Source organism: Gopherus evgoodei, chromosome 7, assembly GCF_007399415.2.
Source record: "Gopherus evgoodei ecotype Sinaloan lineage chromosome 7, rGopEvg1_v1.p, whole genome shotgun sequence".
Classification (NCBI taxonomy): Eukaryota; Metazoa; Chordata; order Testudines; family Testudinidae; genus Gopherus; species Gopherus evgoodei.
Window position 1 is genome coordinate 24,020,520 of NC_044328.1, and position 16,957 is coordinate 24,037,476.

The 16,957-nt window shown below is 39.8% G+C and overlaps 1 protein-coding gene across 1 annotated transcript in view; it reads left to right on the top strand.

Moving 5' to 3' along the window:
* The window catches only part of DOCK1 (dedicator of cytokinesis 1), a 541,297-nt gene extending 525,333 nt beyond the window's left edge, over positions 1 to 15,964 (top strand). Inside the window, 2 exon segments of the mRNA XM_030568323.1 lie at positions 1,105 to 1,250; positions 14,277 to 15,964. Coding sequence (XP_030424183.1) covers positions 1,105 to 1,250; positions 14,277 to 14,372 — 242 coding nt within the window. The 3' untranslated portion in view covers positions 14,373 to 15,964.
* Positions 15,965 to 16,957: the final 993 nt, after the last annotated feature.

The window sequence follows — 16,957 nt, forward strand, 5'->3', positions numbered from 1 at the left end:
CCACCTTTAAGTGACAATAATTTTCCCCAATTTATAAACAAAACGATGTATTATAAGAAGGGCCTTATCAGTGCTCATTCCTCTGGCAGAGCTCTCACTTAAACCAGTGGAAGATTTGCCTGTGGAAGAATGGCTGAATATGTTCCTGTGGGTGAAATTTACCCCTGTGAGGAGGACCAGCACAAGACCTATACACCACTTAGGCCTTCAAAACAAGACTTAATTAGAAATTAAGTGGTTCATAGGCCTAGTTCTGATCTTCTTCACTGGGCTAAATTTCACCCTGTTAATGATTGTTCCCCACCTTCTATGAGTAAATTAAAAAAAAATCGGTTGTACATTCTCTTGGTTTATAATGTTAGTTATTTAAACAACTAATATAATATAATATAATATAATATATAATTTTGCCAGAAACTGGGAATGGGAGGCAGAGAATGGATCACTTGATAATTACCTGTTCTGTTCATTCCCTCTGAGGCAGCTGGCATTCGCCACTGTCGGGAAACAGGAAACTGGGCTAGATGGACATTTGGTCTGACCCAGGATGGCCATTCTTATGGTGCTCTGGATTTTGAAAATTTTCAGTAGAGATTTGTGGTTAATTATGGATTTCTTTAGTGCATTTAATTTTTAAAAGTCTAAATTTCTAAAAGTAGAAAAGTAAATAAAGCTCTGCTCTGTTATATCCTGTGTATACCTTGGATGTACAATGCATATACACAGGGGTTACAGCTGAGACAATTTTATTTGTTTTAAATGTTCTGTGAATATCAGCAAGTGAAATCTGAGACAAGTGACAATGTTGTACAATTTCCTTTTTTATTAAACAGGGAGAGACCTTGTCAGTGTTGATACAGACTGTACACTTAAAAGTTGACCTACCCTGACCTAGTGATCCTTACTTTCATGTTTCCAGCAGTTTTTTTTTAAATTTAAAAGCTATTGTTCCATGAGCAGCAAATTATTATATAGTCTATGAAATGAAGAGCGGGTAAATGGATGCATGGGCACTATCTCTATCATAGTATTAATGCCTGAAGGAACATTCTGCATCTTAAGATTGATTTGAATGATCCAGAGACTTAAATGTTAATTTTACAGATCTGGAGCTGAATGGTATCTCTAGTTTGGAAATGGCAGACATTCCTCCTCCTCTGCCTCTCAAAGGTAACATGGCAGACTATGGAAATCTCATGGAAAATCAAGAATTGATTAGCCCTACAACACCCCCCGCTGCACATCAGAGGGTAAGTCTTAGAGGTACAAATGATTTTCTGCTAGTTTATTTGGAACATTATACTGGCCAAGAACATGAAATTCTATATAATGCTGATAGCAGACATGTACGCATCCAAATGATTTCTACTGCTACAGAACAGTGTCTTAATCAGGGCATGAAGGAACGTGGTAGCTCATTCTGAATGACTTGTAAGTAAAGTTAGATTCATTCTGGTGGAGAAAACTAAATATAAAGCAAAACACTGTTAAATATGTTAGCAAGGGAGCTTAAAGTGACAGGATGTAGTTGCAGCAGCAAATTAGTTTTTATACTCGTATACAATTCTATTTCAGGAGAGGAAATAAAGTATGTTTCTGACAGCTTTACATTTTTTAGTTCTATGTCATTTCCTATATAGGCAAGCACAGTTACTGCTGAAAGGAGCAGATCCCTGAAACATTTTTCATCATGAACATATTTTTCAGATTCAGGCAGGGGCAGATACTTTTTCAGCTTTCTTATTTCCTGAAAGCCACTAGAATATATTGCAGTTATTAAAAATAATTTGATTTTCAAAAAATCTTCAGCACTTTTGGAGAAGGCTATCATTTGGGCTTTGAAATGTTGTACCTTTTTAGAAAAGAGATACAGTCATATGCAGGAATGTTCCCCTGTGCAAATTCCTAGTAAGAATGATAATTTTTCAGTTTGCTTATCAGAGATATGCACAGATTTTTCTGAATTAACAAAATTACTCTGAAATGTATCCTTCAAATAATTTGTTTTAAAAAAAGTTAATGGAAACTTGATCAAGTCTGGAAGAAAAGTTAGGTGGAAATTTCCCCATTTTTAAAGGTGAAGAATATGGTTTACAGAGACACTACAGGCCAGATTTTTCAGACGGACTGAGCAACTGGAGTTGTACATACCCTCCACTTCTGAAAATCAGGCCCTGAGTGACTTGCCAAAGGTCATGCATGAAGTCTGTGGTAATTCTGGAAATAGAACCCAGATTTTCTGATTCCTTGTCTTGTGCCTCAACTGCAAAGCTTATTTAATATGATCATCAGTTCTGTGGACAAGTGCTAGTGAATTTATTCAAGTACAAACAGGAAAGAAACATGCATAATAGCTAAAGCACAGGTCTGAGAGTCAGAAAATAAGGGTTCTAGTCTGAGACTTTGCCACTGAGTTGCTGAGTGATCTTGGACAATTCAGTTAACTTCTGTGCTTCAGTTTCCTTATTTTTAAAACGAGGATCATAATACCATGCTTCATTGGGACTTTGTGAGGTTTTACACATTTTTTACAGTCCTCCAGAATGTTTTCTCTCTTTTACTCTAGCTTGCCAAAATGTCCTGATCCCTAACAACCAGTTTCTGAAGGAGCTCAGGATTTGAACACAACCTGAAAAGTTAATCAAAAATAAGTTCTAAATCCTTAGATAATAAGCTCCTGCAATTTTATAAGACAACAATTGAGTGCTTGGCTCTCTATCTAGACTTCATAAACTCTTCAAGAGCAGAAAGTCTGGGTGAATGAACAGTGACAAAGTCTGTGAGGTAGATTTGAAAACAGATTTGACACAAAGCTGGAGGGATTATATTTCATATAATTTAAGAAAGGCTTCCAATTTTATAGCAATGATTGCATTTATTTCACTTTGTACTTGGACCCCAGTAAGATTATCAAAAGCAAAATGTGAAGACTGGTGCAGAGCATGAAAAAGATGAGTCAGATATGCTCTTATAACTTTTATGACTGACCCCCCACAGTTTATGGTTGCAGGCTATGGTATTTCATAAATGAGATAACTAACATTCTTGATTCTGATTAGTTTTAGCTTATCTATTCTTAGCATCAATAAGGACAAACCATTAAAAAGTTCTGTAGATGATCTTATCCCAATTGCTTTAAAAATAATATTACAGAATGGGAAAGATCTCACTGTGTTAAAATTAAGTACTTGGCACAATACTGGTTGCCTTGAAGTCAGACATGAAAAAGCTTCAGTGAACAGAAAAGGGTACAATGACAAGTGTATCAAGAAATGGCCATATCGTTCTGAGTACTTTAGGTCTAGCTGCTACCAATAATCATTTATGGTGCTTGAGATTTTTATTTTTTTTACATTTAGATTATTTGGAATCCATTGTTAACCTACTTTACTTAATTCTTTTTATCTCAATAATCTTCTAACTATAATGTTTTGATTGTTGTCTTGTTAATTGTCATTTTAAAAATATTAACTAGTATGTCCATATATATGTATTCTTTCTTGCATTGTCTGATTTGTTCTGCTACAAAAAATTCTTAATAATGTACATGAACAGGAAAAGAATCCTCGGACTCTTGCAAGGATTATTATTACATCAAGGCATTCCTCTAGCTTTTGTGCTCTTTCACAGGTTCATGTACATCTTCGCATACAAAATCAACTGCCTCTTTAGCATTCTGAGTCAAAAGGGAAACTCAAAGAAAATAGACAAAGGAGCACTTACATTTATAAATATTGGCTATAATACTTACTATTCACAGGACAACAGTTTTGATGAGAAGATTTCCATCAATCCAGCAGCAGATACAAAACTTGACAAAGAGTGTGGCAAAGAAGGAAGTGATGCATAATAAAAGAATGAAAACAAACTTTGTTAACGATGATAACATTTATTTTGACATTTTGAGATTCTGATGCATCAGAACATTCAGACTGGAATCTGTTGGATATAGTGAAAATCTGTTTATAGAGAAGCAATCCAGAGTTTGCATGTTTGTATGTTGCATTGCAGATTATTTTACTCCTCTTATGTGAAGAAAATGATAAGAAGTTTTCACTGTGTGCTATCCTCATTTAGCCATAAAAACACTGGTAAGATTCAGCTGGAAGTTGAGTTAAGTATTAGGGGCAGATCCTTAGTTCATGTAGGTTGTCATAGCTCCACTGAAGTCAATAAAGCTATGACAATTTACATCAGCCGAGGATCTGACCCTAGGAGTTCATTTTCACTTGTAAAGCCCTAAATGGCCTGCATTAGTCTACCTGAGAGATTCTCTTTCTCTCTGAGATTCACTGCAGATGCCCTGATGCTACATCCCTCTCAACAAAATGAGCTGCTGACAGAACAGTCTCCATAATAGCCCTGGATGACTTGACCGTCCTTCCACCCCTGGCCTGAAGTAGCTCAGAATAGCTGACTTTCAGGGCACACTACAAGGTCTATTTGTTTCACCTGGCTTTTGAAAAGAACTAGGGGCAAGTGAAGAACTAGCACACATGTGCTCATACCTTCTGTATGGCAAAGAAATGCTTGCCTCCAATTTCAGGGCTGTCTATAGCACAGGCTTTCCTTGTAGCAAAGGACTTTCTGCGTTTCTCTCTGCCAGACTCTCTTATACTACATCATCTGGCACTGACTGCATTAGCCTTCAGTGTATCGGCACCATCAATGTCATTTGCTTCATTGTCCCCTTGGTTCTTCCTGCATTTTCCATGCAACCCTCAACACAGCTCTAGCCTTCTGCCTTCCAACCACCTTTTCTCCTCCCACCTTTAGGACCCCACCAGGTATTGGCAGTACCAAAACCTCCACTAACACCATCTGGAGCTGCTCTTCTATTCACTAGGAGAGCTACATTTTCTCCTCTTTAGACTCTGACAATGACAGACCTATGTTTCCTCCATGGTCTTTCAGCTCTCCATACGGGTCATGCTCTAGGGACATCTGGACCAGGGAACAAGAACGATATCCTTACAAAGAGTCTCCAGTATGGTACCCACCACCATGGGCAGTACAAAGATTAGAATACTCTCCTGGGCCTTATTAGGCATCTTGGACTGTTCCAAGAGCATCTAGATCTGCATCAGAATGTCAGTCTAGGAGGAGGTCACCTTCCCCTATCCAGCTTCGTCCATGTGTATGACAGCATGCCAGGTTTCACCTCAGATGTCTGCAGGCCTGGCGTCATTCAGTACATCTTCCAAACAGATGTTCTCTGGACATGCTGATTTGCATACTTCCACAACTGCTTCAGTCCCTGGATTGGTGGTTGGATCCTGAGAATGTACACAAAGGGGTTCCTTTTCTGCTGGAACCAACTATGACTGTTGTAACAGACATGTCCACCAAAGACTAGGGGGCTTATCTGGGTCGATTTCAGGCTTACGCACTTTGGAATTCTCAGGAGATTTCACTCTCTATAAATGTACTAGAGCTCTGAGATATTCATTGGGCCTGAGAGATCGACCATTGGGGATCGAGCGGTTCAAGTTCTCACAGACAATACCATAGCTATGTTTTAGCTGAACAAGCAGGGAGGTGTAAGGTCATATCAACTGTGCCAGGAAGCGATCCATTTGTTGAGCTTTTGTATAAAGAACAATATCTCACTAAAAGCCTTTTACCTTCCAGGAGTGACGAACACTAATGTGGATTCCCTCAGCAGGAACTTCATAGACCATCTGCGTAGTCAATAAGGAGAAACATTCTACACCAGACCTTCCAAATTTGGGGATACCTGGTAATAGACTCTTTTGCAACCAATCTGAATGAAAGATGCACGAGATTCTGCTCCAGGGCAAGTCACAGCCTGAGTTCCATGACAGATGCTTTTCTCCTCTCATCATGGAGAAATCTTCTCTATGCATTCCCTCCAGTCACTTCCATTCTGAGGGTGAATGACAGTACATGCTTAATCTTAGTAGTGCCTGCTTGGCCAAGACAGTATAGATTCATGGACCTAAATCAACTCTCCATTTGACCACTTGTTGACTTACCCTTGGTTGAGGTTTTCCTGTCTCAAGACCAAGTCATATCTCTACATTCCAATTCACAGTCTCTCCACCTCACAGCCATAAACTTCACTTTCCTGTTTGAGCAATGAAGAGATGCTCTGCTCCCAAGATATCCAGACCATTTTGGTGAACAACAGAAAGAATTCCTCTAGAGCCACATATGCAATGAAATGGAAAAGGTTTTCGGTCTGGGTGGAATCTCACCATTTATCTCCAGATTGTACAGAGATTAGACATATACTTTACTACCTACTGTATATGAAATCCTCTGGTCTCTCTGCCAGATTAGAGAGTGTCCACCTTGCATCCTCTCTGCCATACACCCTTCATTGGATGAGTTTTCTATCTTTTTGCATCCCTTGGTTTCCAGATTTTTAAAGGGACTTATTAACATGTGCCTTCCTGTGTCCAATCTAGTACTTTCACGGGACCTGAATTTAGTATTGTCCTGCTCGATCGATAGTACTTTTCTCCTTTTTAAACCTTTGATGACAACATCACTGTTGCTGTTGTCAATTAAAACAGAATTCTTAGTAGCAATTATCCCTGTAAGGAGATTCTCAGAGCTTCAGGCAGGAGGATCAGCTAACTTTTTCACAAAAACAAGGTCTGTTTTACACCACACTCTAAGGTGGTATCAGCATTGCACCTGAATGAGACAATTTGCCCTCCCAGTATTCTCTTCCAAGGCTGAAGAAAAACTCAAATCTTGGATGTTTGCAGGGCTTTGGAGTTTTACCTGGACCACACAGATCCTCTCTTAGGCTCTTTGTAAGCTATGCTGAAAGGATCAAATGACAACCTGTTACAGCCCAGCATATTTCTCATTGGATTTCAGTCTTCCTCAAGCTTTGCTACAATCTTGCTAAGGTCTCTCCTCCACCAAAGATAATGGCTCACTCTATTATGGCTCACTCCTCTTCACCAACTTTTTGAGCAACATTCATGTATTGGACATTTCCAAAACAACAACATGGACATCTATACATGTCTTTTCCAGACACTACGCTGTCACTCAAGTTTCCCAGAGTGATGTCAACTTCATCAAGTCAGTGTTACAATCTCCAAATCAGAATTCCACCACCTATTAGGAAACTGCTGGTGAGTCACCTGCAGTAGAATGTATATGTGCACAGTCACTCAAAGGGGAAAAAAACAAACCCAATCACCTACAATAACGGTTGTTCTTCAAGATGTTATGCATATTCTATGACCCTCCCACTTTCCCCACTATTAAGAGTATTAGCTTCTGACGGTACGAAGGAATGGAGAGGAAAGCAGCAATCACATGAGGATAGTGAAGGCACATGCTGGCAAAAGTCTCCCACTTGAGTGCATGATTGGGTGCATGTACACCTGCAGTAGACTGTATGTGTGTATGATGCATCTCAAAGAACAACAATAACCGTATAGGTATATAACCATTTTTTGTGTGTTTTTACCTAGTTGAGACAAGATACTCTTCTTAATGAGTACCATCACCGGCCAAATCAGCACTATACAGTATAATATTTTAAACGTGACAGGCTTACAGATATTGGTCCAAATATCCAACTGGTGTAAATTGGTGTAGCTCAATTGAAATCAGTGGAGCTATACAGACTTATACCAGCTGAAGATTTGGCACATTGTCAAATTTTAATTATGTGAGTATTATATCCTGACGAATTTTTGCCATGCGTCATTTGTTTCTATAGATAAATAACAAACTTGCTGCTGTTTATAGATTGTGTGACTCAGTAGCACTGTAAAAATAATAGTAAAAGAGATTGAATTTTAGACAACAGTGCTGGAAAATTGTTGCACAACACTATGTAGCTCATGTCCTGATTACTTTTCATTCACTCATAGAATCAGAATATCAGGGTTAGAAGGGACCTCAGGAGGTCATCTAGTCCTGCCCCCTGCTCAAAACAGGATCACCACTAACTAAATCATCCCAGCCAGAGCTTTGTCAAGCCTGACCTTAAAAAACTCTAAGGAAGGAGATTCCACCTCCTCCCTAAGTAACCCATTCCAGTGCTTCACCACCCTCCTAGTGAAAAAGTTTTTCCTAATATCCATCCTACACCTCCCACAATTTATGGTTTATTAAGTGAAATCAGTTAATTCTGAAAAGTCAGGTATTCCTGATCAGATTTTGGAAGCTAACCATATATCTTGTTATTCAGCTCCAATAAAATAAGAATATAGGAACTCATCTCTTGTACAGTGCCACAAGGTTTCATTGTAGAATTCATTTTGTGTGTTTTATACTGCTTTCTGAGCAACAAAAACCCTTCACTCATCATATTTTTCTTTTCTGTAGATTAAGAACTTTTTTTTGCCTTCTTTAATTCTTATTTTCTGTGCGTACAACGTTTTGTGCTCTATTTCTACAAGAGAGTGAGGAGAAAGGAGAGATTTTTAAATTTGATTACTTCTTTTTGTAGCGAGGAAAGCCAAACAAATGGGAGCAATTTAATATTTGAAATGGAAAGGACAAAATGCTTATATTTTCCAGATGTGCCTTTTTATAAGGTTCCCATTTCTCCTGAGGTGCACGTGAGTCAAGGAATCTGCTGAAAATGGGTTCTAATGTGCACTGGCAGACACTATCTTTATCTCAGAAAGAAAAGCAATCTCCAAGAATTGAAGAACTCACTATTACCACTGAAACATAAACATGAACTCTGCGGAGCACCTTTAATTAAATGTAAATGCATGGGAAATTTGATCTTGTATTTCAGAAATGTTCGATGTGGAATTGTTTTGAGTACTGGTGATATCAGTTTTGTGAGTGTAATGATCATTTTCCCAATTTCATATTGAGTATGAATGTCACCATTCATACTATAGATGAGTAAAAGAAAAGACTAGTAAGCTCTTCAGTGACCAAATTTGTTTTTGTACCAATTCTCATTGGTTGTTAAGTTTTGTCTGGCTGATTTCTCAATACTGCTGCCTTGGCATCATTAAATGTTGTACTAATATATTCAGTGGTAGCTTATGTAAATGAATGAGTGCTAAATTTAGCCCACATTATAATGGAATTTGTAAATTTAATTATATTAATTATCCAACTATCTCTGTTATTTCTTTTCTGGCTAATGTACTTGCAGAATGTGAGCGCTTTCACATAATATGCATGTTGTTTATGGCTAGTATATTTAGCCCATCCTCACTGTGTTTTCAATATATACTCTTCCCTATTAGGTCTTCAACTCTATTTTATGATAATTGATCATTTGATTTCTATGAGTGATAATAATACAAAAAACCCATTGGTTTGATTAAGGACTTTGATTTGTAAAATTGCCAATTACTACCAGTTTAAAGTTAATTTAATTCAAAATGGCTCTTTGTAAGTTATGTGATCAATAAAGTTAAAGTAGTTTTGCTTAATGACAAATACGAAGTTAAAATGCCTGTGAGGAAAATATACTAAGGAATATTAAGTCACTTTTTTGTGATGTTCCATAAAGTTTTTCAGAAGGGATATGCAGTTTATTATGTTAGTAGGAAACTAAAATCTTTTGGTTAGGGTTTTTTTTAATGTTTTACTAGTGATCTGCAGTTTCTGTGTCTGATGGTCTGGGCCACTAAGTGTTCACTTTATATCCGTAGATTAATGTGGCCAGCATTTTCAAAACTGGATCCCTAACACCAGGTTCATAAATCTATATGTAAATACTTTAATAGAAATGTCCTGTTTTTCAAAAGTGCTGAGATCTGCAGATCCTTCTAATAATCAAGCCACTTTCATTCAAGTGCATAAGTACGGCTTCAGGAGCCTAACTTTAGAGACCTACGTTCAAAAATTTTGGCCAGATAGGAATAAATAAACTTAAAGCTTCAGACCATCAGACCTAGAAACTGAAAGTTACTAGCACAACATAAAAGAAATCCCAATTTTGAAAAAAGTTTCACTTTTAACCAAAAATAAATTCTAATTTTAGCGGTCTATTTTTCATATTAATAGTATGTTGACTTGATCTTCTGATACAGAGGTCACTGAGAACTGTATTTCAATGTAAATCAGGAGAAAATTGTACATCGTTTGTTAGACAAACACTGAAAATGAATGTTGCTGTGTGAGCATTATTTTCATTAATCATGTAACTAATGCAGCAACGCTGTTTATAGGATAAAAGCTTTCCTTGGTAATCTGGCTATTCCCTGGAAAGACATATTGTAAATTTTAATTGGACTATGGATGTGAAATTCCTCATTATGGGATATGCTTAATCAGGTCTTGGAAAAATAGACTCATTACTATTGAGTAGGCACCTTCATATGGTAAGTGTGGAACCTAAACTATCGATCTCTGTAAGATTTCTTTCCTTTATGACTGCAAATATAATCTTACAAATAGGAATTTATGCAGTGTCATCTTCCCTCATCTGTAGATACAACCCAACTGTCTTTGCTGCTGTTCATACTTTCTGATCCAGCAGCAGATTAAAATTACCAGTTATGATTATTTTCCCAATTGCTATCAGAACTTTGTAAAAGTCAGCAAAAACTAACAAGAAACATGTCATATTCACTCTGCAGATGGTTGGATGGGGACCCAAAGATAGAGGTTATGGAAGAGGAGACTAGCAAAGGCCCTGTGGATGAGGGGGTGCCGGGGCTCAACCCTCCCTGGGGAGGAGGGGAGCCCACCAGCCTCGTCTCGTCATCCGAGAGCCTCTGCCCTCGGGTTCGCAGTCCACTCTGGCGGTTCGGACCCTGTGTGAGGGACCGAACAGCTACACAATTAAATACTAGGGGCCCAGCCCTCGGTTCAGGGCGCCAAACATAATTATCAGCTCTGGCCCTTTGGAGCAGGGCAGAGCAGTGGCGAGTCGATAGGGGCCCAGCCCTTGGTTCGGGCGGGGCACCAACAAACACAGTAACAGTTAGCTCTGGCCTTTGGAGCAGGGCAGAACAGTGGCAAAGTCAAAGGGGGCCCAGCCCTTGGTTCGGGCGGGGCACCAACAAACACAGTAACAGTTAGCTCTGGCCTTTGGAGCAGGGCAGAGCAGTGGCAAAGTCAAAGGGGGCCCAGGCTTGGTTCAGGCGGGGCACCAACTAAAGTTCAGCTAGCTCTGGCCTTTGGAGCAGGGCAGAGCAGTGGCAAAGTCAAAGGGGGCCCAGCCCTTGGTTCGGGCGGGGCACCAACAAACACAATAACAGTTAGCTCTGGCCTTTGGAGCAGGGCAGAGCAGTGGCAAAGTCAAAGGGGGCCCAGCCCTTGGTTCGGGCGGGGCACCAACAAACACAGTTCAGTTAGCTCTGGTCGTTGGGGCAGGGCAGAACAGTGGCAAAGTCAAAGGGGGCCCAGCCTTGGTTCGGGCGGGGCACCAACAAACACAGTAACAGTTAGCTCTGGCCTTTGGAGCAGGGCAGAGCAGTGGCAAAGTCAAAGGGGGCCCAGCCTTGGTTCGGGCGGGGCACCAACAAACACAGTTCAGTTAGCTCTGGTCGTTGGGGCAGGGCAGAACAGTGGCAAAGTCAAAGGGGGCCCAGCCTTGGTTCGGGCGGGGCACCAACAAACACAGTTCAGTTAGCTCTGGCCTTTGGAGCAGGGCAGAGCAGTGGCAAAGTCAAAGGGGGCCCAGCCTTGGTTCGGGCAGGGCACCAACAAACGCAGTAACAGTTAGCTCTGGCCTTTGGAGCAGGGCAGAGTAGTGACACTAGGCGGGAAGAGGGGGAGTCTGCCACCCGGTTACGGGTGGCAGGGGGAACGCAGGCCCTCCCACTCCTCTGCGTTCCAGCCTGGGGCCCTAGTAGCGGCTGACGCTGCTAGTGGCGGTCAGTGGGGTGGTCCTGACCGAAACACACTGACATATGCGCAGGGCCTTCTGCAGCCTGACTGTAGTCAGCTGCCCCCGGGCTACTTCCAGCCTCTCCCCGGGTTCCTACCTGGTCCGTCGGGGTGTCCAGTACCATGGGCTCCTCCCAGTCCAGCCAGGGCGGTAGGTCCGGGAATACCTCCGGGACGGCGGACCAGGTCTGGTCTAGCGGCTCCTTGGGGCCGTAGTGGGGACGGGGCAGCTCCGGCAGCTCCTCGTCGTAGCGACTGCGGGGCAGCTCCCTCGGGCCTCAGCGGCTTCCCGGTGAGGAGGGTCAGCGGGCATGTCTGCTCCTGCCGGCGGCCGGGCCCTGACTGAGGGCTGAGGCCCGGCTTTTATCCTTCCGGGTCGCCGCCTGACCCTTTGAGGGGCGGGACTTCCTCCCAGCGGTTCCGCCCTGGGGGGTGATTGACGGAGCTCAACCCTCCCTGGGGAGGAGGGGAGTCACACCGCCTCGCTACAGGCCCCCTCCCTGCAAGAGTCAGCATTTGCTTTTCATATGAGAGTATGTGTAGGGGAGAAATGCCATCTACCTCCCTTTGCTGCAGCCAGGAAGCTCGGACAGGACTATAGCAACAAAGATTTCATCATCACAATCACCACTGAATAGCTGAGAGAGAGAGAGCGGTCCTCTCCTCCAGTAGTCGGAAAGAGGAGATGAGGCTTCAAATTTGACACCTACCAGGCAGAGACTGATATGAAAGACATTTCTCTCGAATTAGGATCCAAGAATAGAGCTTCAGTAGGAATCCAATCCCCTCCCTCATCTTTTGTATCTGCCTATGGCTAATAGAGGGCTGGTAAATATTTCAAGCCCCGTGTTTAACTCTGTTTGCTGCTGTCTTAAAATGTAGCCATGAAATGGACCTTAAATTACCTTAAAAATACTTTTCCTCTACTTCCTGACATTTCTGCTGGCTCTCAATAAGTAAATTAAATGTTTCAATATGAGCAAACATATCCAGCATAGCTCTAAGGCTTACCCTGCCCAAAATAAATGGAGGGAATTATGTGAAATGGCAGGGAGTCATCCAGAACCACTAGGTTTTTGTATCACAATATTCGGCTTCTTTTCAAATAATGTAATTTCACATGGTCTATCCATGATGTTCTCATAATAGCATGAGTGTGTAACTATGATTTAGAAATTATGGACTGCCTTCCAAGACACTAATAAAAATAAGATCTTATTTACAATGAATTCTAAAACAATCTATAAATGGAGCCATGTGAAGTAGAAATGAAACGCCAATATCAAGATTCCATGTACAGTACATGCAATAAAAGGCTAAGCTATTTCAAACATTTGAATTGTTCCCATGGCAGTGATCAGGAAACATGGAAAACTCGCAGTGTTATTGTAATTTAAAGTATTAGTGTGTGGCTAACGTTTTTATAACCATTTGTTTGGAAGCGTGTCAGATAGCAATCTAATAAGGTATAACAAGAATGGGTTAAGGAAAGGGGGGCATTTAACATGAATGTAAATGGCAAAAAAGGAAATTACAGAGAAACCAAAAAAAGCAAAGGTGGGTTTTATCTTCACCAGCAGGGGAAGGATGTTATGAACCGAAAAACAATACTTAGCGGGTGCAATGCTGCAGTATAACTTCCAATGCAGTGATTGAAAAGCTGCAATGATTTCATAGCCAACATGCTGTTGAAATCTATCCTGTAAACAGTGTATGAACAAGCCTGCAATGTCCTTGTATTCTTTCAGCAATATGAATTTTTGTCATCATACATATAGCTTGATTTTTATGAAAATAAATCATTTGACTTCCATGATCAATTGGAATACTTGCTTATATTTGCCCTTCCATTCGCTTCTGAAGCAAACCGACAGCCCTGTTACATTGTTGTATGATTTCCTATAATGTAGAGGGATAATTTTTGTAATGTTTTTCATCAGCTCAGAAGTTATTTTGAATAATGTTGAAGATTATCAAATATCCAGTAATAAGATGAAAACTATTTATAATCTGTTTAATCTATTGCTTTTTCTTTTTTTAACGTAGTGCTTTTTCTAAAAATATAAAATATGAAAAGAAAAAAGAAAAGACAAGAAGCAGAGCTGTAATTCAATGTACTTTTTAAACCATGTAGTGTTTAGGGGTGACAACAATTAGTACAGGCTGATAATCCATATGATATAAAGTATAGGGATATAAAAATTGACAAGTTCTTTCAGTAGACTTTTTCTGTAATATTGAGATAGTTAATCAATAACTCTTGAGAGACTGGTTATTGTCAGCAGTAAAAATTAGGTTGTAAATGAAAAGCTAGAAGCAAAACTGTATTCATAATGGCAACGTTTGAGAGGAAATTTTCAGGAATAAAGCAGATAAAGATTCACAGAAGTATATGAAATCATACATTATCAACCAGTTCATCAAAATCAGTTCATCAGTAACATGTTCTATTAAAAATTCATTTTTTCTAGCACCTACCACCTCCATTACCCAGCAAAACTCCACCACCGCCTCCTCCAAAGACAACTCGAAAGCAAACATCTGTTGACTCTGGGATTGTCCAGTGAGCAAGAAAGCATTTCTCCAAAGATGAAGCTGTAATATTTCATTTCCCTGAATATTTTAAGGTATATAACAGTTACCTCATTCACACCTGTAGTGTCTAACGTTTAGTGAAGTGATTCTAACTCTGAACGGAACTCATTTGTAACATGAAAACAGTTTTCTAAAGAGATCATGTCACTGGAATAAAGCTGTCACAGGATAATGGTGACCCATTTTTTGGGAGGAGCTTGCAACCTATTTCAAAGCAAGGGGGCATTTGTCAACTGACAATACACTACTCCCTATTCCAGAACATTTTGCTTTGTCATACCAAACTACTTAACAGAAAATAGAAATGGATACTGGTGTGTAAAAATGACAGTTGGCCACTATGGGCCTGATCTCAACACCTGTGGAAGTCAGTGAGAATACTCACATTGATTTCAGTGGTCATTGGATTGGACCTAATAACAATACTAAGAAGCAGCATTATGATAGCTTCAAATAACAAACATATTCAGTGCATTACACATTCAGAAACCTGATTTTCCCGTAGCTTTTTTAATTGTTCTGTGTTATAAATAAGCTGATTTCTGATGAGCTTTTTTAAAACTTTTATTAGTGGTTGGCAGCTCCTCCTTCTGTCTGATACCATTTTAAAGTAAGGTAACTTTTTAGCTACTAAACAGGCACTAATTTATAGGAAAAGAAACCAAGTATACAAATATGGGACCTGATGTGATTCTACAACCGAACAGTTGAACATAAGAACAGGAAGAGCTTTTTTTATACTGTGTAATATTTTAGGTGGATTAGGACAAATTGAATGTTCTCTTTTTGTCCCTGTGTCATCATTCTGTACAGAAGTTTATATATATGATGGTTCTTAGAATGTTTTTAATTTTTGCTGCCTGCTTTTCATATAATAATGATTTAATGTATCTGCAAATGATTCCTTATGTGTTTTTAATTGTAACTGTTAGAAGTGTACAAATAGCTAACTTTTTTTTTTTCCAAATTTGGCATCAGAAAATATTGGACAATGATAAGGGAAAAGAAAAGGAAAGTAACTCTTTTTTTTTTTTTATTCCTCTGTGTTTTTTATTGCCCTCACACTATATATTTTTTACTATCTACAATCTTTATAATCTTACAGTAGATTGTTTTAAATACATCACTGACTCAAAAAATTAAGGATCATTTTTTAAAAAAAGGTTTGTCTAAGAAAATAAATGTATTTACTTTATATATTTTTCATCCTTTTTATGGAAGTGTTATTAATTTCAGGAGCTGCTTTATTAAATGTCTGTACTTTTAATTTTCTGAAATGCAGATTTATAACAAAAATTTGAAACTGCCTCTGATAAATTCTACATTCTTACCCTATTATTTTATAATAGTTACATAACGTGTTTATGATGCATATATGTAGTGTTGACCTTTGATCCAAAGGGTTGAAGCAGAAAAGGATTTCAGGCTACAGTAAATCAGAAAAGTGTTTTTTTAGGTAATGACGAATTTAAATTGCAGTATGGTTGTAGGAAGAGAGTTTTGAATTGAAGATTTTGTTGTTGTTGTTCCTGCTCTTGTTTTAAGTAATTCTGCTGAAATCTCATTGTGTGTGGTAATTTTTCCAGTCATTTTAATTTCACTTAATTTCAGTGAAGAGCTGGTCTCAGAGGGCCAAATTTTCATCTGGACCTTAACACAGTCTCTACTTGTGCACACATGAAATTGCATACATGGGCCTGTGCATACTTTTTGCAGGGGCAAACACATGCACATGGCTTTTGCAAATTCTAACTTTTGTGCGAATGTTAGAATTTGGTCCTGCAAGACTGTTTAGGACAAGTAAAATTTGCAACATTTGCATGTGTACTTATATATGTACACACAGTTTTGCAGACACACTGGTGTAGCCTGAAGATCAGGCTCTTAGATTCACTTTGAGACCCAGATTGCTCACTGTATTTATTACCCAGCAGTTTCTAGTAACTTGTACAGTGATTCCTCATTTAACATTGTAGTTATCTTCCTGAAAAATGCAACTTTAAGCGAATCCAATTTCCCCATAAGAATTGATGTAAATAGGAGGGGTTAGGTTCCAGACAAAAGGCATTATATCCATTTTAAACAATTTTAAACAAGCAATTTAATACAGGTATAAGAGGGGCGGGGGTGCATGTGCTGTGTATTTACAAACATGCTGTACATACCATACAGTACTATAGTTGGGAGGTGCCCCACCTTACCCCACACAGGCACAGCCCATTGGCACTGCAGACAATGAAGCAGGCGAGGAGGTTGAAGGTGCCGTAGGCTTGGAGAAGCATGTTGTGCAGCGGCAGCTTCACCTACTGTGCAAGCACAGGCACTGACTTTGCCGGGGGCGAGGGGGGTGCTCAACCCTCCCACTCCACTCTTTCCTCCATGCCTCCAACCTTAACCCACCTCCTCTCCCCCCCTCCACTGCCTCCCCCTTTACTCTGAACGCGGTATCCTGCTCCTCCTCCCTCCTCCCAGCCTCCTGAATACCACAAACCAGCTGATTGCAACAGGCAGGAGGCAAGGGAGGGAGGGGGGAGGAGCAAGGATGCAGCGCGCAGCC